The sequence below is a fragment of the Epinephelus moara genome, chromosome 11 (genome assembly GCF_006386435.1).
Source record: "Epinephelus moara isolate mb chromosome 11, YSFRI_EMoa_1.0, whole genome shotgun sequence".
NCBI lineage: Eukaryota > Metazoa > Chordata > Actinopteri > Perciformes > Serranidae > Epinephelus > Epinephelus moara.
Genome location: NC_065516.1, coordinates 34,602,013 through 34,626,475, shown reverse-complemented (window position 1 = coordinate 34,626,475; position 24,463 = coordinate 34,602,013). Strand labels below are relative to the sequence as shown.

The following is a 24,463-nucleotide window of genomic DNA, read 5'->3' as shown; positions in this document are numbered from 1 at the left end:
AATGCTTCATGAGGCTTCATTTGGCCATCACTGGTTGAAAGCACACTGAATTGCCATTCATTGAGCCTCTCTCTTTAAACCATGTGTGCCATCTATTGGGCTCAGAAAATAAAGAAAATGCTTCATTTGGCCATCACTACCAACAGGATAAGCGATTAAAGAAAATGAATGACACAAAGAATTTTGCTGTTGTAAAAATGACCGTAGCTGCTCTAAAAACATTTAGTCATATTCAAATTATTTTTTAATATATATATTTTCTAAAAAAACAATTATTTCAAAAAGAAAAAGAAGCGATAAAGTACCAAATCGATAAGGAGTACCGATAAAGGTAGCGACACCCATCCCTAGACGCTGTCAGGTTTTATCATACAGAGCTTTGTCAGCAAATAACAAACAAATCAGACAAACACAAATCCTGTAGTGAAACTTTGTTTCTTTATTCACACCATTTTCTACTCCAGCTATGTTAGAAGTTAACATAAGTGTCAATCCTCTAGTTCCTATGTTGATCTCTCATTCATCTGTACACACTATATAAAAAAGTCAAGATTATAATATGTTTAGAAATCCAAGAGTGCCGAGGTGAGGAGGGTTCAGCGCTTGTTGAGGGGTTTTGGCTTTACAGTCCCTCCCTCACTTCCAGCCTCCTCCACCTCCACTTTGACTCTCTTTTCTCTTCTTTTCTTTTTTTTCATTTAACAAAAGAACATATTGAACAAGGCATTTGTACCAGAGCTCAGAAGGGGGCTTGGACATTTGTAAAGCGCTTTGACTGTACAGCTCACGCAGAACACAACCAACAGGTCATATACAGAGCATGGTAAAGGAGGAATAGTATACTGCTTGGGCACAACACAAACACAATACAATGCCATCTGACAAAAAAAGTACAGTCGAAAAGAAAACAAAATATTCTCTTCAACTTTTTTTAAGCATTTCATAGAAACAAAAGAGAAAGATAAATTGCAAACTTGGAGTAAACAAATCGAGAATATATATACAGTGAGGTAAAACACATTGGTCTTTAAAAGGAGGTATTTTCTTTTTGATTAAGTGACCTTTTTAATATGTTAATTATGCTTTTTAAGATACTTCTCAGCTTTTGGATGACATCTATAAAGCAGGTAATGCAGACATCAATGCAGACACAATCACATGCAGTCTTGTCATTCGAGGTGAAAAGTAAAAGAAATCTTGTCAAACTTAGGCACCAAATAAAACGTGATAAAGCTTTCTGCTACCCTTGTTGCCACAGAGGCCTCACTGCAGCATCGAACCGGAGACAACCGAACCCTAAAGTGACTCAAACCGCTCGTCACATCTGCCCCAACACTTCCCCCGGCTTCTGACCACTGCAACAGAGACCGTACAGCGGGTCTCTGACGATGGAGGGCGACCGTGAAGGGAGAACGTGATAATCCTTTGGCCCTGACGCGTTCCTCGTCACAGTGTGTGGATCATGCTAGCATAGATAGGTTGTTCAACCTGTGTGATCCAGAGGGACTGAGTGGGCAGACACGATTGGCCCGGACTTTGCATAACAAGAGAAAGAGACATAGATAGAAACAGACCCGGATATTTGCATGCTCACAAAGTTGCTGCCGCGACGGTGGGGCTGAGTTACGCAGGTTGTGCTCGGATTGGCTGGAGACTCTGAGAGGGCCGATACATTCACAGCTGTGGGAATTTCTCAGTGCGTGGTTCGAAGCCGTAGAGCTGCTGGCATAGTTTGTGTTACCTCCCTGTTTTTGGCCCTCCATCGCTGCACACGGAGCAGAGAAGAGCTGCTCGTCCTCTACTTTTCCTGGCGTAAAAAGAAATGCATGAAAAGGCTGCATATTGGACAAACAGAGTGCATCTGTTATTTGGTTTGAGTCACAAAAGGGCTCAGCCGCGCTGCTGCTCCCGTTCACAACCTTCAACTGTGTTGACCAGTGAACCGAGGTTTGAAATTGCACGGTGGCTGCATATCAACAGTGTACAGAGACCTCCTCCCCTCTTTAATCTGAGCTAAGGAGAGAGAAGGCAAGGTAAGATTCTCAAAGAGGAGGTAAAGCGGGTTTTTATCGCAGAGTTTTAAAATGGGTCACGGCCCCCAGAGTCATCTAAATACCTAAGCAAAAACTGTTTACCAAACCCAAATAACCCACAAATAAAAAAAACAGCATTTACAGTTTCCATTTGAATCTTTCCAAACAAAAGCAGAGACGGCCTTCAGCACGGCCCCTTCTGTGACCTGAAGGCGGACGTATGTTTCAAACACGCTAGTTTGTATTGCCCAGCTCCGCCTGAAGGCAGCAGGGATGAAAAGCCTGCTGTCAGACAGAGAGGCAAGACAGACGATTGTGAATATACGGAGATAATAGCGTACACTTTCAGACAGTCCTTCATGGTGTTCGTCCGATCAGCTTTTTCAGAAATGTACAAATTCAACAATGGTAAGATGTATGAGAGGAGTTTCAGACACATTTTGCCGTCCAACAAGCACTCCAGACAAGACTTTTAGAGGAACTTATCTTAGTCTGACCAATGTCCTCAAGTAATGTGTAGATTAAGATTCTCAGTCATCCAGGTCATGGTAACCTTTAGTGCTACATCACAGGCAACTGGACTTGCTTGAATATCTTGAAGACGTTACCCCTCTCAACTGAGAGGCTTCTTCAGTTCTGAAGCAGTTCTGAACCGAAGAAGTCTAGTTGCTTATGATGCAGCACTTAAGGTCCTCAGGTTGTGGCATTTGAGTTGGCGTAGTTGGGTTTGAAGACCACAAGTTTGATAATCTGGAGATGTGTTAGAAAGAAGTGCTCTTAGCAGACCTCTGTAGCCCACTGCTCAACTCTGCTGCAGGCTCCAGGATGTATTTGCTGCTACGAGCATAACACATTGGAATCTGTGACTGAACTGTTGGTGGTCAAATTGTGGGTAATGTAGGCGCCAGGTACTGACAAGGACGAATGTGCAGAATAACAATTGGTGGTTCTGTGGCGTCAATTTTGAATATACCTTCTGTTTTTTTTGTTTTTTTTTACTGTTTACTGAAGCCGGACAACAGGGCCCGTATATCAGTTACTTGATATAGGTCGGCCGATAAAATCAGCGTGTTTATATATATTCATAATGTCTTGGTTCAGTAGCCCTGGTCCCTCAACACCTGATCGCAGCACTGGAGGCTGTGACCCCCAAACTCGGAGAATGGCTCCAGCAGATTCCAGGTACATCTGAGGTCTCTGTTCGTAAGAGCGTCGTCCTAGGAACAGCTAGGATACTGCGCAGAACCCTCAATCTCCCAGGCCTCTGGTAGAGGACCCGAGCTTGAGGAAGACACACCAACACCCAATATGGGATGTTTTTTTCTCCCTAATATCGACATCGGACCCAGAAGTCATGCAACACCATGAACGTCTTTGAGGAAGGACTGTCTGAACGAACGAGCTGTGATCCACTTTAGTACGATTCATTGTGTCGAACCAACTAGTTTTGTTTCAAACATACGCCGGCCTCAAGATGTGAGTTTAGAGAGGTAAAAAGTGGGCAGGGATGGATGTGAGTTTGTTCACCCGGTATGAAGCTGTGAAGCCGGGGAACCGGCTGCAGTGAAGCGTGGCCCTTGTAGCTCGGAGATATCTGTTAAGTCAATTAGAGAACATGGAATGACAAGAAAGAAAGGCAAGAAAGAATCAATGACAGAGAGACTGCTGTATAAAGACCACAAGAGATAAACAGCTGGGTGCAAACGTCTTTTTACAGTTAAGTCATCTTGGGTTTTGAAAGGAAAAAGTACAAGGCTGCTGGTGACTTTAAGACAGAATGAAGGTTGTCCCAGTAGAGGCATACCAGAGGTGCTGTTGAGTTGAGCTTTTGTTGTTGCTAATGTCCCAGAGAATGACACTGCTAATGGAATACACATACTATCCAGTCTCGATCCCACCCAAAGGCCCAGCAGGTCAAGCCAGGGCTTACTTAAAGGAATACTTTGAAATTCAGTTTACAGCTACCCCCCCGCCCCGCCCCGCCCCCTGCTGCCCCACAAACCCACATGGCTTCGAGAGATGAATCCTTGGCCCTGGTCTTCCCTGGCAAGCCCCAGTTTTCCCTACTAGTTTGGCCACTTTTGTACACATTAAACATTTAATTCAGCATAGTCTGTCACCCTTTTTGTATTTAAAATAGCAGCGATATCCACTTTGCTTTCTTCGAATATCAGGACAGCTTTCTTCTTTTGTTTACTCCACGAGATATTTACAATAATACGTCACTATTCTGCCACTGCCGACCATTTCTACATATTTAATACTTCATTCACAAGAACAACTCTGAACAGTGGAACTACACCGGTGGGTACATCACAACTTGCCTGCTTTTTGTCAGACTTTGGGGTTTTTATTCTCACCAAAGTCTCTCACAGGATGACAAAGGAATCACAGAATAAAACCTGAAACAACTGATTATGTCACTTTCCCCAGAATGGATATGTTACATTAGAAATGTTTTGTACAGTTTAAAATGCTACGGGATAAATGTTTATTTAATATAAGCAGATTCTGTCCTCAGAGATGCAACAGCACTTAAAAATGTTCATTAAATGTAAAGGTTTCTCCACTCAAGGTCCACTTACTCATTTGCTCTGGAGCTTTCGGCCGACATGCACAGTTAAGTGGAGCTACAGTTACAGCTCGACTAGGCCATTTAACTGGACTACTGTCCTTGTCCCAGTATACAGGCACAGGAGGGGAATCATTTATTGATCCAAGTATGCCCGACTCTGCTACGATAGGTGGAGATATGCCCCCTTTCAGCTTGTTAGGACTGGACATTTTTCCGTTTTCCTCCCATCTGTGTATTTTAAAATACTCAGCTCTTTCAGCATGAACTGTGTCTCTGCATCCATCTAAAAAGTCACAGCTCTGGATGTAGACATCGCCATGTTGTTACCGGCTTCTTCTGTTACGCATTTAATGCCTTCGACTTCTGGGTCAAAGCCCGCAGCCAGTTTGGGTCTGATTGACTGTATACATGCAGGTGGAATTCAACTTCCAATCACATTATCTGGGTGTGTTAGTCTGACTTTGAGAAATTCGATTTAGTAAGATTTCAGTCAGACTAACACGTTGACATGGATTTTGGATTTTCTGGCGCGTTCAAACGTGACAGCAGAAATGTTTAGTCCTTGATGGCCTAAGGTGCAGAATCAGGGAAAGTTTGAACATCCACAGTTCAATGTTAACTGAGCGACCCTCTGATGAAGACAGTGTGATACAGCTGAAAGCTTCAGAACAAGCAAATAAGTGGACCATTATTGGAGACTGTTTTGTCAACTGCTGTTTCCATGTTCAAGAACGAACCGTCAGGCTCAAATTACTTTTCTTTCATGTGTTTCAATTTGATCTGGAGTGGTTTTGTTTGAACTCAGCGCTTTAAAAACTGATAAAAATGTAAAATAATTTCAGATGGACTTTAAGAAACCATGAACGGCAAACAAAAAGTGCTGTCTGCAAGTAACGAGCGCTGAGCTTCCTCTGACTGGTAATCGTTGCCTTGCAAGAGGTGCATCATCACTGCTACTCTGTTACAAGGGACTTAAATGCTCAAAAGGTTTTTAGACGTGACGTTTGTATGAATTTATCCACCTGTTTTTACACAATCAGTTACTGTAAGGGCAGCAACTTCTTACACATCACAACCCTTCAAAACTTGGATGTCTTTGCTCCTCCCCCCTCCTCTACATTTGAGCTTCTAGTCGAGGGAAATATGTATCAATGCATTTCCAACTGTGTTTAATGAGTGGGCATCGAAGCAGAGAGAACAAGCTACGCCCATGCTCATCAATAGGTTGGCACAGTGGTTTTCAACCATGGTCCATGAAGCTGCAGTTTCCCATTCTCACTGAACTGATCAGCACTTTGAAGAACTCAGCAGCTGCTGCAGTGGGTGGCGGGCGGACCCCTGCACTTCCACGGCTGACGACAACTCTTACACACACTTCAGCAGATCTTTGAGAGGACTGCCTACAACGTGACTATGGGCTGGATTTGTGTCGGAGCAACATGGCACAGAATGATCAGATTCAGGCAATCTGAGGGTATTTACATCCAACGGCAGCTCTCACCTCCACTCGGAAAGCGAGGTGGACAACTAAGTAGCAGCACATCAATACATTATGTATCCATAAAGAAAAACAATGGAGACAGACGGACTCATCGACATCGAAATTGCCACACAGGTAAACCCCGCAGTGGTTCAGAAGTGCACTTATTGCTTAACAATCAAGAGACTCTGTGGGATTTCTTTGAGCAAATCACTGTCTGGCAGGTCGAATTTACTGGATGTGTTCATTATTGACGGTTTTACACTTGCGTTTAAACTGAATCTAATAATGGATTTGTTTTTGGACTTGTGTTGACAAGTGCTTTCAGTGGACACGAGCAAATCTGTAAAATAAGATCAAATGGGTTTAGATGTATGGCAATTTCAGCAACAGGACGAACACTTGACTGAAACAAACTGTTAAATCAGGTGCTACATATATTTTTTTTTGTCCTTTAGAGAGACATCATTGTAATCAAATATATATACATGGATATATATATATATATATATATGTAATTACAAACAAAATAAAGAAAATAATAATAAGAGCAGATCATGACTCTTATGCGTTGGTCCCTTAAGGCTTGCTAAGCTGAAATGACAATATTGTCTTTTTTACGCATGTTTTTTCGTCTTTTGTTTTTCGTAAATGTACATTCTAGTAGAAAAAGACCTTGCCACAAAAAAAAGGAAAAAAATAATACACAACCTGGAAAATCTATGGCTTAGTAAATCTCCGTTTGCTATATTTAAATGAATGTACCTCATTGTTGATTATCCTACAAAGAAGAAAACGCTTGAAAGGTTGATTTTACGCTGCTGCGCTGTCAACGGCGCAAAACACGTGAAAAGAACGAAAATCAGAAATCCAAGAGTTTACATTTATAGGGCAACATCAGTAATGCTTAAAAGTCTTTGTGTCTTTTTTTTTTTTTTTTTTCCAAAGCCGCCGTGAGCGTTTGTGGCATCGTTTTTCCAACTAAACACAGTTTGAGGTGCTGGAGCTCAGTTTCCAGACTCAGTCCACTGGGAGGAGAAGCTGTACGATGAGTTGTTGCTGAGGTGGCTGGGTGCTCAGGTGGTGAGGGGGGAGGGGTTTGACAAAATGGCACCAGAGAGTCGGCTGGGTTGTGGGTGCTGTGTAGGCGGTGTGTGTCCCTCCTTGCTTCCCGTCCTTACTTCTTGGGTGTGCATAGTACGAGCTTGCTGTATGCTCGGCATGGCTCCCGCAGGCCTCCTCTTGACACACACGCGCACAGAGCTGCATACACGTGAGAGCAAACACTCCACAGCAGCCGACATGAGAGGAGTTGGGTTGTTAAAGCACTGGCACTTTCCGGTAACAGCTGGCTTGGAAGGCATGGTGGCAGCTGATTGTTGTTGGTGTTGTAGTTCTTGCTGTTTGTGGTTTAGCAGAGCAGAGTATAGAAAATAGACACATTTATCTACTGTATATTGCATATGTTGCAGCATGTTCGCCAAAAATGAATGAGGTCATCATGTCCAGTTTAGTCTTGCAAAAAAGATCCCCTGCCACCAGAAAGAAAATTTAAAAACACAATAAATTAAACTGACCTGTCCGCCTCCCCGACCGTACGGAGGGAGACGGGGACACACAACAGTAACAAATGAAAAAAAAAAAAAACAGGTGCAAAATTGTTGCAGAGATGAGAGGTTCTGCTCACAACTTGACTAGACGAAGAACAGATGAAGCCGTTGTTTGTCTGGACCCCACAGGGCGGCTTACAGACTGTCCCATGACCCCCAGGTCCAAGCTTCAGTTCCCAATGCTACTGTAACACGACTCCAGAGTAGGACTGCAAACAGCTTCACATCAGTTTTCTTTGTCGAATCTCTGAAATACTTTTGATGATGGCCGAGTCACTGTCAGCTCGGAGATTAAGAGGATTCTGACAGCCGGTAAATGTCAGAGCTTTTTTCTGCTGTTCCCTTCTCTAGCAGTAGACCAGTGGCCAAGATAAACAATTGCTTCAGGTGAATCTGCGAAAAAACATCTCTCCACTGTTCTGTGTATTTCAAAAGCATGTTGAACCAAATGTGCAGCGCACATTAGCAAAATGGAAAATGTACTTCCCAAGAAAAACGGCTGCTTGTCAAAGACATGACAAACAGGTTAACTGGTATGGAAATGTTCTACATGTTGATATTAAACTGCATGTGAGTACACCCCTCACTGTAAGTGAGTGTGGGGCGGTGCACATAGTTACGTTCATTAAACTATGTACTGACAGATCACATGGCTTGGATCAATCCAAAAGTTCCATTTGGATTTTTTAAACACATTTTAGTGACTCTAATGGTCGGAGATTTTCCATGATTCAAATTATTCAGAGATGTAAATGAGCAACTTGCAGCCCTACTGAAGAGTAGCTTAACACTCTGAAGACAAGAATGAAATGCTAATATACAAATGAGCAGGTGATGGTGAAGATGATCCGGCAGCTCAGAGGCCTCCCAGGTGATTCCCAGCTGCCTGGCTGGCCTTATCTCTACCTGAGGGGTCTGAGCTCTTATTGGTTGCTGATGTGATGAGTGGTGGAGGCGGGAGTTGAGATGGACACCAATCGCCCCAATGGGTCTTTCAGAGACTTCATGTGTTGAATGTAGTAAAGGAAGATGGAGGATAATGAGGGGAGGCTTCCTTTAATGCCTCTGTTATCCCCTTCAGGCACAACCATCCCTCATTAGATCCATCCAGCCATTCATGTGTGTGTGGCAGCCCAGTGAGACACACACATACACACACGGTTCCTCAGTTTCATGTGCAGGACTCAGCAGTTTGTTGATGAATGAAATGGGATGAGAAAATAAAAAGAGCACAAGGGGGGAAAAGTCTTCGCTTCCCTTCAACCCAAAGGGGAGGAACAGTCGATGAATAATAATGAAGATAATAATGCTGTAATGCTAACGATATGGATGCCAGTCAGAGGTGTGTGTGTGTGTGTGTGTGTGTGTGTGTGTGTGTGTTTGGTAGCTGTGTCTACATCTTGATTCCTTCCTGTTGGCTGAGCTGAGACAGGGTTTTCTTGATTCGGAGAGCGGTGAGTCGGGCGGCACTGTTGGCATACCAACACTCCCTCATTATCTTCGCCATCACCCGCAAGGCCTGCAGAGGAGAGAGAAGACACGAGTTCATATGACTTAATTACAACATGATGTTGGCTCAGTCTGATCTCATGGGGAATACACTTCTCTGCTGCTGTATGTAACAACAAGACTGTGTACTAGACTGTGGCTGTGGACTTGTTTAATGTGGATTTAAAACTTAATTTCTGTATTTCAGCAAAGCTTGGCTAAACCTGGAGTCAGGAGGAAGAGCAGGTAGTCCACCAATCGGTAGTGATGGCCAAATGAAGCCTCATGAAGCATCTTCTTTTTTTCATGAGCCCACTAGATGGCGCTTTTTGTTCAACAAAAGGTTGAAAGCACACTGAATTGCCATTCTTTGAGCCTCTCTCTTTAAACCATGAGCGCCATCTAGTGGGCTCAGAAAATAAAGAAAATGCTTCATGAGGCTTCATTTGGCCATCACTACTAATCGGACTGTCAATGGATTGATCCCCGGCTCCTCCAGTCTGCATGTCGAAGTATCCTTGGTCAAGATACTGAACCCCAAATTGCTCCAGAAACAAATGATCTGTGGGGTTCCCCAAGGCTCAATTCTTGGACCCATGTTATTTGAAATCTACATGCTTCCTTAAAGGTACAGTACATGTCAGTTTCCTGTCTTTCATTGTGGCAACTGTGGCTCAGGAGGTAGACAGCATTGTCCACTAAACATCTTCATCTTGCATCCTCATCTTCATCATACTTCATCTTGAAGTATCCCTGGGCAAGACACTAATCCCCAAATTGCTCCTGATGGCTGTTCCATCATTGTATGAGTGCGTGTGAATTGTTACCGAGTAGCGCGATGTACGGTAGCCTCAGCCACCAGTGTGTGAACGGGTGAATGTGACTTTGAGTGGTCGGAAGATGCTAAAAGCGCGTTACAAGGGCAGTCCATTTACAATTGCCTCTACTGGTGCTTCCTGTTTGCACTGTCCCTTTGCTGCTGAGAGGTTGCAAATTTCACTGTGGGATTACCTTATCCTATCTTATCTTTTAGTGTCCTAGCATTTATGAGATTCCGCTCTGTGCATTTGTAATTAAGCTAATCGTCTGTCCTGGTTTCGCTGAACTGGATTTGCGTGTTTATTGGATCCTCATTAGCTGTCACCACAACAGCAGCTGCTTTTCCTAGGTCTCACAGAATTAAACAATCCTCTAATTACTATCTTGGCTCCATCTTCCATCCGGGAATTGGTTATTCTGTGTATAGCTACATAGCTAAAACTGTTAAATAAAATAATAGACTGAATAAGCTTTTAGACCACTGTGTAGACAAGGTTAATATCTGCTGATGGGAAGTGCTTCTTTATGTCCCAGTATTTACTATGTGTTGTCCACAAATAACTCTCATGTAAAAGAGGAGAGTGTTAAGAAAAAATAGTGAGTGCTGCACTGTGTAGTAAATTGTTAAAAAACAAAAATCAGGTGCTCTTCATGGATAGGGCAAATAGTCACAAAAAACAACTTGGTTTATCCGTCAAGAACGGATTTTTAACTCCAGTCAGTGCCTTGGATGCACTTTTGGACTGCCTGCATGTACCATGGACTTTCAGAAAATAAAAACGTTGTGGGATCCTCTTGGTGTTCACTTGATCTGGAAATTTAGTAGCGTTTAGTTTGGCCTGTACCGTCAGCATTAAAACCAGGACATCTGTGGTGAGATGCAACTTACCTTTGACGTACTTTTGCCGATTTGTCTCTTGCTTTTCCATTAAATTGTAAATTACTTAATATTTTGGAACAATAGACCAGTTTTGTTTGAACTGTAAGCTTCAAATTCAGTCTCATAATTGTTTCGATTGTCTTTCAGAGGTTTTAATAAATTGTTGTTTTTAATGAAGAGGACTAGAATCTTGTGGCTCAAGATACAAGATCTCTGATATAAGAGACTAAATACTTCCAAGGTATGAAATTGTTGAAGATAAAATCATTTCATCAGTTATTTATCAGCTGTTGTTTCCTGACACCTCTACCTGCTTCCAAACGTGGTCCAAACAGCCAAATATGCGTCTGTCCTTTTCTAGTTATTCTTACTACATCACTGCATGGTTTGATTTAGTATGTTCTGGAAAATGAATCCGACCGACAATCCGAGTCTTTTCTAATGCTTCACTTAGATGGTGACTTACAACTAAATTTGCAAATAGGCTTTGAAATAGTGTTGGAGCCTCCAGGGTTTACACTAATTCCTCCACGTCTCCCTTGGCGGGGCTGTAAACAGCATCTGGTATGTATGAGTCAACATGTCTGTGTGTGTGTGTCTCCGCCTCAGTCTCTCACAGCGTCTGTCTGCTGAGATGCTGGTGCTCCCTCTACGGAACTTCCTACAGAGCTCATTAAGACAGCCAACACATTCCAGTCCTCCATTCATCAGGTGGATTAGTGCCAACTTTACACTGCAATCTGACACACACACACACACACACACACACACACACTTCACATTACCACTGTCTCCTTCAGCCGAGCTAGCTGGAGCTCATTTCTTATGTCAAGGCTTTCAGATTCAAGTGCTTTCAGATACGGATTCATTTACTTTAACCTGCCATTCTGATTTACAGGCTAGTTGGTGGAATGGTGTGCCGGCTGAAAAACAATCCCTTCTGGGAATACCACGCCTCGAACAGCAACCCAGACTAACACCTCTACAAGACTTGACTCTAAATGATGGGTTCCTGCACCAGGGCGCCTGTCAAGAATCCTCAAATACGCTCCACTTTTGACCCCATGGAGTCTCATTTGATCGTATTTAGACCCAATCCAATTTCTTATTTTTACCCCTACCGCTAATTTCCGAGTGCTCCTTTGCCCCTCGAAACAGCTCTATAAGCGGAAGTGGTTGAAATCTTCCCTATGAAATGGGACAACCGGTCAAGACCCTGATACGTCATCAGTAGTTGTCAATGGCGTATACGTAACAGACATGATGGTGGTAACAATGGTGCCATCACAATGACATCTGACCTTTATCTGATGGTGACATAAACTGTAATTCGTTCACAATTTAAGTTTCACGATATAAATCGATCAACCTTGTCATCAAATAAAAAGAACACCACTTCATTAGCAGGCCAGCGGCAAAGCTCTGTAGGCAAACATTAGCAACTCACGCAACTGATGATACTAGAGGAACAGTAACAAGTGCAGCAACTTTGCTTCTGGACTTAAGTTAAATTTTGGGCGTCATATGCCATCAGAGGTGGGAATGCAATATGGAAATATGTCAAAATGGGGGACTGTCAGACAGAAATCAGCAATTACAATGTAACGTTAGTGAGCTAGCTAGTTAGCTACCAAGATATCAGCTTCCTAATAGGGTTTCTATTTGTTACGCGTGTTATAAAGAAAAGGACCATGATTACGGTTGCAGCGATATATAAATTTCAAGGTATACCGTGATATAAAAATTGACGGTTATCATACCATGTACATTTGCTTATGTACGATATATTTTAAAAAAAAGCAACTTCACGAAGAATCCCCCCTTTATTTTAGTTATTTTCAAAGGCCAGACTTCTTACACAAACTTCCATCAACAAAATAGTTTCAAGTTTCAATTATAGTGATAAAACGTTTGTTCAACTATCAATACCCGCTCCGTTCTCATTCGTTTAAGGATCAATCTGACTGATGATAATATACATTCTTAAATACCGTGATACCGCAAAATCGCAATATTTTCTGAGACGGTTGTTGTTCGGTGAAAATCTCACAATGTTGCGACACAAACCATGATACACTAAACTACATTAAACCAAGATAATAAGATAGTGTAATTTTAAAATCTAGAATTACCACCTCGCAGCTGTAAACCTCCACACACCAGTCAAGTTTAAGGTACGGTTACATCCATGTCTGAGAAAACATGGATGCTTCACACACAGATCTGTGCAATCAGCTGCGTTTCAAGGTGGACACCCAAGATTAGTGTCACCAATTTAACATCTGACCAAATGTCTCCCCTTCTGTTCCTGAGATATGATGTTAAGTGATAGTCAGAAAAATCATGATGTTACAGTGGAGCTGACCTTTGACCTTTTGGATAGGAAATTTCTTCACTTCATAACTTTATTCTATTAGACATTTCTTTGTCATAATTAGTGTATGAATTCTTGAGTTTTTTCCCGCTAAACCAGCTTTGTGAGGTCACAGTGACCTTGACCTTTTACCACCAAATTCTAATGAGTTCATTGCTTTATCCAAGTGGACGATTGTGCCAAATTTGAGGAATTTCCTTCGCAGCGTTCATGAAATATCAAGAATGAGACAGATGCAAGGTCACAGTGACCTTGACCTTTGGCCACCAAATTCTAATGAGTTCATCACTGAGTCCAAGTGGATGTACAGAATATAAATAAATTCCTCACGGTATTCTAAAATAAAGCATTCAGAAGAATGAGACAGATGAGGTCACAGTGACCTTGATCTTTGACCTACAACCACCAAAATCGTAACACTTCATTGCTGAGTTCAAATGGACAGTTGTGCCGAATTTGAAAAAAATTCCCTCAAGGCTTTTTTGAGATACTACATTTACTATAATAGGATGGACAAATCTACGGAGGTACGGACGACCCTAAAACATAATGCCTCAGGCCACGGCGCGGAGGTATAAATATAAATTTCTTGTGGGTTTCTTTTATTGCGTGTGCAGCCATCTTATGAATGATTTCTCAAAAAGCTCAGTTTGGAGGTCACCGCCCCGTTAAGAGGGTCATGTAGCCCTAACACCATGGAGGGGTAGGGGAACATTTCAGTTGTTGCTGTTGATTTGTAAAAGTGGCTGCACAGTATAAGAAGAGAAAATAGAGAGAGTGAAACATACAATTAATCAGGAACAGCAGATGAGCATCTGTGTTTATGCTTTAGTGTGTACAGTTTAATTTGACTCCTACATAGTTGAGGAAAACTAAACATTAGAAAAACATCAACAACACCTATTGATATTGTTAATATACATACTTATTATTTCCTCCAGCACGCAGCAGTTTGTGTTTGTCTGTGACTCAATTGCTTGATGAATACTAACAGTGTGGCCAGTACGAGCCGACAGTGAAAGTCTGTGTGTAGAGATTATCAAGTGTTGGTGCTGTCTGCACTTCACCGAGTTCATCCTTGTTAAAATACTAAAACATTTGGTACACGCTGTTAGAATTACTTTACATGACAGGCACTGGTTATACTTCCTCTACATCCTTGCCAAAGTCTGGCAGCTCATTAAGACAGTTTTTCTTGCCAAAGGTCACAGTTGCTGTTTTTACCAACAAACAATACGCAGCAAAAACAAGTTAACTGACAGAGTGCATTAGCACAGCGCTACAGCTAATGGTGATTTAATGAAATGACAAGGCAAACTATAAAATGGCAAATTCTGGGGGTTCTGGGGTCAGATATTCAGAGGGAGGAAGAGTGTCACACCAGCACTCTTCATCATGCATTTATTGCTAATAATAGACTGAGCGGGGCTGGTTTCTGCACCTGTAGGAACTGTCTAGTTTCAGCTTGTTAAACCTGTTTGTCTGTCTGGATGTGTATCAGTGCTGTGGTCTAGAGCCCTGCGTGGGACTGTTCTCTTCATCCTGCTCCCGCTGAATTTCTGACCGTTACCGCCCGCACCCGCAATGTGTATGTCCACTCCCGCCCGCTCCCGCAAAACTCTGAGAATTTATGCCCGCACAATAATAGAGATGCATTGATTTTGTGTCTTCTCCCGTCCCGCAGGAGAAAACACGTCATTTTATAGGCTATTAATAAAGAGATTCATGGGGTTGTTTGTTTTGTTTCCCTGGTCTGCATGTCTTTTGACACACTGGTCAGGAATAGCGCTCCTATTTCGTTGTTTTCATTTAGTTTTTAATGAAATAAAGGCTGTTTCATATTCTATTCTCCTCCTCTGTATTTTATTTATTTCTCTACCTTTATATAACCACACAGTGATTGAGGTTAAGGTCTCTTTTCTAAGAGAGACCTGAATAAGAAACATTAATGAGATAAAGATAAAGCCTATGCTCAATAACACGGCATCATCATGCCTCTTTATGTAATTAACAAATAGCAACGGGAGTAGGCTGTGAGTGGCTCAAATAACACTAATAAATAACATAAAATAAACAAAGTTAACGAATGAAACGAATGAATTTAACAATTGAATCACTTGGCCATAATATTGCTGCGGAGGAAGAGAATGTTGCTGACCGACTGCGGTCCCAATCCCGTGCGTCTCTCTTCCAAGATGCGCCCACAGACACTAAAGGCCCGCTCTGAAGGCGCACTGGATGCTGAAGATGAAACGCGCCAGCTTTGAGACCTTGTTTGAGCTTCTTGTCCACAACATTTGTTAACTCCATCCTGTCGCTATAGGCTACATCCCGATCCCGCAGTGGTTTTTTTTGCTGCCCGTTCCCGCCCGCAGCAAAGTTCAAACCGCCCGCTCCCGCAAGATTTGGATTGGGTCCCGCGGGACCCGGCGGGACCCAATCCCAATGCAGCCCTCTACTGTGGTCTGTGGATAATGGTTTGTTCAGATTTGACTGAGTTATGAGAGTGTAAGTTTGAGGGAGATAAGTTAATGAACTAGAAAGAAAGCTAGAATTATACTGCCTTGTGGTGCCAAATTTTAAGAAATTCCTTGACCTTGACCTTTGAAAACCAAATACACATTAGTTCATCCTTGACTCAAAGTGGACGGTTGTGCCAAATGTGAGGAAATTCCTTAAAGTTGTCCTTAAAATATTCATTCACGAGAGTGAGTTGGGTGCAAGGTCATGGTGATCTTGAAGTGGATATTTGTGACAAAATTGAAGAAACAGTGTTCTTGAAATTCCATTCACAAGGATGAGAGATGCAAGGCCACGGTGCCCTTGACCTTTGACCATCAAAAGCTAGTTCATTAAAGTCAGTTCATTGCAGAGTCCAAGTGAACATTTGTGCCAAATTTAAAGAAATTTTCTCAAGGTGTTCTTGAGATATGGCGTTCACAAGAATGAGACAGATGAAGTCACAGTGACCTTTACCTTTGACCACCCATATCTAATCAGTGCATCATTAAGTCCACGTGAACGTTTGTGCCAAATTTAAGGAAATTCTTTCAAGGCGTTCTTGAGCTATCGCGTTCACAAGAATGGGACAGATGGATGGGTGGATGGTCGTAGGAACATTCAGACAGACAATCCGCCTTTCAGATTTAGAGCACATTGATGATGTATTTGTTTTTGGTCCTTGATCAATGCAATGCAGTTTAGATGAAAACCTCAGTATTGTTCTGCGGCTTTTCAGAGTTATAAAAGAAACTCTCTGACGATATATTCACAGAGAATTTAAAGCCAGAGGGACAAATACTGACCCTGAACATCAGATTTCACCGAGATGGAGCAGATGAAACAGGGAGAGGAACAAATTCATTCAAACAGTTACACCACACATTCATGATGATGCTGAGCGTGCACAGAAACTACCTGGGCAGAGAAACAAGCCACAGGTGCAGTTTAAAATCAATAGGCTCAGTGAGAGCGCTCTCCAGGACCTTCAGTGGGTCAGAGGTGAGGATTCATGATTGGTACAAACAAGGCTTCTGCATTAAAATGGAAGACAAACAAAGATTTGAATCCATAAAAGGAGACAGACTCATCCAAGATCACAAACATCACAGCCGTCTGGATGCTGCCAGACAAAAGGTGGCCGAGGTCAAAATATACAGCAGAATGTGTGTGCTGATGTAGCGTGATGAGGACTGATCTGTTCCAACGTTTACACCCAGCTTTAAGACGTGTGTGGGCAGCAGAGTTGGCTGCTCATAACAGAGTCTGTTTATAAAGAACAGCAGAGAGGTGGTGACTGTTTGGTCCGGTCGGACTCTGAGCAAACTGACTGGAGCTGCAGCTGGATCTGCTATCATGCTTTACTTAGCTGTAGTACTTGTGTGGACAACAAACTACACAAACACGTAGTGCGACTGGACATAAATACAAGAGAGGTTTTATACGTGCGGAGTGGGAGCACTAATTTGTGCTTTCAGATCGATCATTTTTTAAAGATTTTCTCATGTTTAATTTGCAAATCCAAAGTACATCCATATATAAATTTTCACTCACTCAAAGACTTACAGAAAGACTACTGGCCCGTTTTAGCATGTAGCATGAGCCATGAAAGATTCGAACGACGGGGTGGATACTGAAATTATTTTACACCTTGCACTGTGCAACATTTCGTCACAGTCTTGGTTGTATTTGAATACGGCTCTTACCTTAGACGTTATGAGCAAAAATGGAAGTAAGCTGAGCCAAAATGCTAGTGGCTAGCAGTGCAGTGCTAACAACAGCAACAGTGCAGGCAGACAAATGAAGTGAGTTGTGTGATTATATAACAATGAAAATAACTTCCTGCACGTGCCGAGTCCACAGAGGAGAGAGAAAAAAGGGTCGTTAAAAGAAAATCAGAGAGACTGGCCTGAGGTGATGCACATGATTAGAGGCACTAGGATATCCAGCTATTGTGTGTTTGTTTACAGATTAACAACAGTTACAATGAGTGGAGATGTGTGATTTTTGGCAGTTAAACACTGGCTCGTTTTGAGAATAGCTTAAGAGCAGAGCTGAGGTTACTTCTCTGCTAGTGCTCACCTACATTGGACACGATCAAACAGTGTTTAACCATCAGCCACAAGCCACAAGCTCATCCTCACGATGAAACAATCACTTCCTCCGTGTGTCTGTGGTAAGCCTACGTGTGGTTCAAAAAATGGCTTGTAGGAAAATACAAACTGAATGAGACTGGAATTACAGATCGCGAACCCATCGAGTTGCAGATACAGTTTACATCCATGTCTGTGAAAACATGGATACTACACACGTCTCCCCACCGACAGCACAGAAGGTCCATACAATCGGCACAGATTCAAGATTAGCGTTACCAATTCAGTATCTGACCAAGTGTCTGCCCTTCTGCTCCTGAGTTACAACGTTGAATAATGATCATAAAAGTGTTTTATGATGTCACAGTGATGTCCCCACTTGTATCCTATTAGAAATTTGTGTGAAATCTTGGCTATCTATGGCCACAAACATGTTGTATGAGGTCACACTGACCTTGAACTTTGGCCACCAAATTCTAATCAGTTCATCGTTGAATCCAAGTGGGCGTTTGTGCCAAACTTGAGGGAATTCCCTCAACGTGTTCTTGAGATATTGCGTTTAAAAGAATGAGACAGAGAAGGTCACGGCAACCTTAAACTTTGACCTGTGACAAACAAAATCTAATCAGTTCATCCTTGACATTAACTGGATGTTTGTGCCAAATAGGGTTGCAACAGTATTAGATTTTCCCGGGACGATATCTGTCTCAACAAAATTGCGGTTTCACGGTATCACAATATCATGGTATAACAGAATTATTATCAGTCAGAATGAAAGCGGAGGGGTTATTTTAGGTTAAACAAATGTTTTATTAGGATAATTTAAACAATTTTTTCCTAAATGGAGGTATGCGTAAGAAATGTCCCTTTTTAAAAAAAAAAAAAAAAAAAGAAGCTAATTTTAAGGTGAGAATCTCCGTCCAGTTGCATTTTATCCCCAATATTGCAGATAAAAAAATGTACACGGTATGATATCCATCAGAAATTTAATTTGAAAATATTCCCTCAAGGTGTTCTTGACACATCGCGTTCAAAAGAATAAGACGGACAAGGTCACAGGAACCTGGACCTTTGACTCTTGACCACCAAATTAGAATAGTTTATAGCTAAATCCAAGTGGACGTTTGTGCCAAATTTGAGGAAATTCCCTCAAGGTGTTCTTGTGATAATGCTTTTAAAAGAACTAGAACCTAGACTTTTGATCAATAACATCTGATCAGTTCATCCTTGAGTCTAACTGGATATTTGTGCCAAATAGGGCATGAGATTTTGCCAGTACGATAGCCATCTCAGGAAAAAAAAATAAAAATAAATAAATAAATAAAAATAAAATCGCCTTTTCACTACTGTAAAACCCTTAAAAAAATAGATAAAATGGAGGTATGCATAAAAAGTCTCCTTTTTGAAAATGTATAGGCAAGAATCTCTCTCTCCCCAATATCGTAAATAAACAAATGTACAGTACACGGTATGATAACTGTCAGTTTGCATATCACGGTACACCCTGAAACCGGTATACCGCTGCAACCTTAGTGCCAAATTTGAAAATATTCCTTCAAGGTGTTCTTGAGCTACTGCATTCCCAAGAATGAGACAGACACAGTCTTTGCAACCTGGACCTTTGACCTATGATCACCAAAGTCTAGGCAATTCATCGCTGAGCCCAAGAGAACGTTTGTGCCAAATTTGAGGAACTTCCCCCAATTTGTTCTTAAGACATCACGTTACAAAGAAGACAGATGCAAGGTCACGGTGACCTTGACCTTTGACCATCTAAAACTAGTTCAGTTCATCCTTGAGTCCAAGTGGACTTTCTTGCCAAATTGTGCCAAATTCAAAGAAATTTCCCCAAGGCATTGTTTACGAGAATGAGACAGACAAGTCAAAAACATAATACTCCAGCCACTGCTATCGCTGTGCGGAGGCATAAAAACAGTAACTACAACAAAATGCAGCAAAAAGTAGAATCAGATTTGCTATTTTTAGTAAAATGAAGTCAAAGCTTTCATTAAAATAATCGAATAAAGGCCCTGCAGAGTCTCCAAACATTATGCTCATGGATCCGCCTTCACACAGCGCTGCTGCTTAAATGTCCCTGAATAAGATTAAACTATAATGACACCCACGGTAAACAAACCACGACCACAAGTGTGTGTGCCTGTGTATGTGTGCGAGTACTTTACTGTTAAAACTGAAACCACAGACCGCACGAGAGTCACACACACACTTTCTCCTCCTCCAGGCTGAGTGGTTGCTTCCTCTCTGGGGACTGTGGGAATGAGCGCGCCCGCCTGTGTGTATCATGTGATTGAGCGGTGTTATTGAGAAGGACTCCGAGGCTTCGAGGTTCAGACTCGTGTTTCTTTTTCTCTCTGATGTGTGGACTGAAGCCTACAGTCTCACCACCGATACCATCATGGGGGGAGAAAGAATCCTGCTCTGTCCCTGTAAACATCAAACATCCTTGACAAGAGACTGAGACATTGACGTGCGTCCTACCTCACAGCTCTGCCAGCGGTTGGGAATGTTAGGCCGAAGCTTCTGCTCACACACAACCTTCCTCATCTCCTCCACTGATGGATCTGACTGGACCAGGTCGTAGTAGGGCAGCTGGTAGTCCTCGTGGATGCCTGACAGAAAGATGAGGTTAAAATACACTGAGGTGTTTTCATGCTACATGTTTTCACCTGTGTGTCTGATTATGCATCTTCCCACAATCTATGCAGATACTTGTGTGTAAATATTTCCACAATCAACTCTCATATGATCCTCACCTCCCATAGAGCAGCGGCTGGCGATCTCCCAAAAGACCAGGCCCATGGCGTAGATGTCAGCTCGCTTGAAAGACTCAAAGTGTTTCATGTTTATGGAGTCGTCCAGGACCTCCGGAGCCATATACCTGAGGAGAAAGATAACGCACTGCTATCAAACTATAACTTGAATGAAGTTATGGCATTGTACATGTTGCTTGGATAAAAGCATACACTTTATTAGGGAGAGAATAATCATGGAACCAGTGGTGAAATTTAATGTCCGTGAAAATAAAACAAGACCTGAACAAAGTGGAGATGTGAGTGCAAAGCAAAAAGTTGGTGTACAGTAATCAATCGGACCAGCACCCTGCTCCCCTGAAGAACACTTCATTCGGAAAACAATCAATTGTTATATTGAATTTGTGAAGAAAATGTTGTTCATCTTGTGGCGTGCCTCCAAGATGAACAAAAAAAAATCCAAAAAAGCGAAACATTCTTGATGAACTGAAGTCACTGGGGAGCTTCGCTTTAACAACAGCAAAACTACATCACAGTATCTGATTACAAACTCTCACACAACTCGAGCAGAATAATCAAAGTCTCATCTATCCAGTTGTTTGCTCGGTGCTTCCCAAAAAAGTGTATTTCCTCTAAAACATTACATTATAAAACACTTCTGCCTACGAGCAGAGCGCCCTGAGTGTGCTTGGGGACGTGTGTGTTTGAGCAGAGTTTAAACGTAAGCAAGTGCCCAGACACACTACTTGGCCCTGCATGAGACTGTTTGTACTGAAGTGTTTTCATCCCAGTGTTTAAGCAAATATGCAGTTTGGGAAGTTCTGAGCATATGGCTGGAAAAATGAGACTTGGATTACACTGCTCGAGTTTGTAAACGAATGTTTTGATGTAGTTTTGCTGTTGTTGAACGTGGTCACCATCATGAAGAGGGTTTGCCTTTTTTGGATTCTTGGTTCAATGTGGACTAAGGTTTTCTTCGTGACATCAGCTTAACACGCAGTGAGTAACTGATATACAAACGTTCATTTCACAGGTGAAATATTCTTTAAGGCTACAGTGATCATGAAATCCATTGAAAGCTTAATAATCACAAGTGATTGAATCATCTGTCCCAAACTCGGTAACCTCTGATTTCAATCCGTCACTTTCTGTTGACACCCCACCCTTCCCGCTCTTTCTGCCATAATCCAGTCAGCATCGAGATAAAGGATCTTTATGTATTTGATCCTGATTAATTGATCTCCTCTGTCTGATCAATTTCCACATCTTTTCTTATGCTGCAGTGTGTGAAAGCATTTAACACTCTTGGACAACTTTTATCTCTGATGAGCCAAGCTGAACCCGGACATTGGTATGATGCCAGAAATACGTTGGACTCTTTTGTCAGACAGACGTTTAATTTTGGTTGGGATGAAAACTGGGTTGACTGTATTTTAAATGTCTAATGATGTTAGAATTTCTTGTTGTGTGGACGTTAACATTATGATGTTTTGCAGACGTTACGTTTTTTTCTCCATACCTCACGACTGAATGTCGTTCTCCTACGTCAGGGTGACACTGGCATTAGACGTGTCACACATACTCAACAACAAAACTTGAAACCAACAAAATATCAATGTAATTTGTCGCCAGTATTCTAAATCAAATTGACGTTGCCATTACACCAACAGCAGCTGTGGCTCAGGAGGTAGAGCGGGTCGATGCCCGGCTCCTCCAGTCTTGATGTTGAAGCATCCTTGGGCAAGACACTGAACCTCAAACTGCTCCTGATGGCTGTTCCATCGGTGTGTGAGTGTGTTAAAAACTGAGTACCAAGTGGTAGTGATGGCCAAATGAAGCCTCATGAAGCATTTTCTTTATTTTCTGAGCCCACTAGATGGCGCTTTTTGTTCAACAAAAGGTTGAAAGCACACTCAATTGCCATTCTTTGAGCCTCTCTCTTTAAACCATGAGCGCCATCTAGTGGGTTCAGAAAATAAAGAAAATGCTTCATGAGGCTTCATTTGGCTGTCACTAGCAGGTGGTAGCCTCGGCCACCAGTGTAGGAATGTGTGTGAATGGGTGAATGTGACCCGTAGTGTAAAAAGCGCTTTGAGTGGTTGAAAGTACAGAAAGGCGCTATACGTCCCGACACTGAATTTTGGTCACCCGATGTCACAGCCTGAATTCAACCACATATCAACATCTAACAACGTTGGTGGCCAGTTGGGTAATGGTTACGGGAAAAGGGGAGCCACGTCTGGCTCTTATTAATTTCTTTATTCTGTCAACAAGAGCAAACTAAAGACTTAAAGAGATGAGCAGGACTGATGAGGATAGTACTAATTTCAGAAATCAAAAATACATATTTTCCCTCCTACCTGTGGGGCAATTTATCACTCTAGATTGTTTTGGTGTGAGTTGCCAAGTGTTGGAGATATCAGCCGTAGAGATGTCTACCGTCTCTCTAATATAACGGAAATCGATGGCACACGGCTCACAGTGCTCAACATCCGTGGTTCTGGGTGAGCCAGCAGGAGATGCATACAGGTAAGAGTAAACGTGTATTTTTGATTTTGGGGTGAACTGTCCCTTTAAATCCCTGCAGCCATCTAAAGGCAGCAGGGCAAATGTGAGTGATGAGTCTACAGCCTCCGATTTGACAAGTGCCACACTGCTGCTATGACCCATTACACATGGCCCTGATTAAATCATGTGAACATAACACCAGGGCTCTGCACAGAAACCTCCGATAACTGACCACAACAAATGGCTGAGTTTCCGTCTCTGCCCGTCGGCACTGATGGTGATCTGTAACGAGATGGGATTCCACAGTGTAATCAAATAGTCTTAATTGAATTCTTTGACTGAGTGGTGAACAAATAATGAATAGAGGGCCTCCGGTAGCAAACTGCCGCTGCTTCACATAAATGAGACAGAAAATACTTCTGGCTCGACACAAAAGACCTTCGTCAATATTTTCCAAAAAACCTCAGAGAAATTTTAATTATGTAGCGAACGGCAAGGAAGCAAATTAATTAGTTTAAAAAACAAGCTGTCTTTATTTAAATTTATAAACACACACAGAAAGAATTTGTCTGTAGGAGGGGCTTTTGATTCAAGACTGTGTTTGAATAAAGCCAAGGCCTGAACATTTTCAAGTTCAGTGTATTTAACCTTGGAGCCATTGTGTTTGAGACAAATGAAGAGCATCTTGTGAGAATTCGTCATTTCAGAATGATTCAGCTCCTCCTAGATGTCGCAATGTCACAACTGCAACTATTTATTCAACACATTCCAGTGAATTCTCTGTAACCTTGAAATTCCGTCCAATCACCGCAACTTTTCTGCAAATTCAACCAATCGTCCCCTGCACACCACCGTGAGCGACATAAACGTCTCACATTTACATACATACATTTTGCTGCTACAAAAAAATGGTTGAAGTGAGATGAACAGACTAAAAACTTTAACCTTATTAGATAAAACAGATACTGACGAAGTTTTCCTTTGGGGACAAAATTTATAGTGGAAAAAGTAAATCACAATATATCGCAGTAGTCATCATATTGCAGTATATCTAAAATTGCAGTAATATTGTATGATGACTTAAAGTGCACTTATAGTGCACCCAAAAATGAAAATTCAGCCATTATCTACTCACCCATATGCCGAGGGAGGCTCAGGTGAAGTTTTAGAGTCCTCACATCACTTGCGGAGATCCAAGGGGAGAGGAGGTAGCAACACAACTCCACCTAATGGAGGCTGACGGCGCCCCAGATTCAAACGTCCAAAAACACATAATTGAAACCACAAAATATCTCCATACTGCTCGTCCGTAGTGATCCAAGTGTCCTGAAGC

General features: G+C 42.1%; 1 protein-coding gene across 1 annotated transcript in view; it reads right to left on the bottom strand.

Moving 5' to 3' along the window:
* Positions 1–419: 419 nt before the first annotated feature.
* The window catches only part of tgfbr1b (transforming growth factor, beta receptor 1 b), a 91,610-nt gene continuing 67,566 nt past the window's right edge, over positions 420–24,463 (bottom strand). Inside the window, exons 7-9 of the mRNA XM_050056081.1 lie at positions 20,626–20,750; positions 20,351–20,481; positions 420–9,217 (exon numbers count right to left, since the gene is read on the bottom strand). Coding sequence (XP_049912038.1) covers positions 9,092–9,217; positions 20,351–20,481; positions 20,626–20,750 — 382 coding nt within the window. The 3' untranslated portion in view covers positions 420–9,091. The remainder of the gene's footprint in view (positions 9,218–20,350; positions 20,482–20,625; positions 20,751–24,463) is intronic.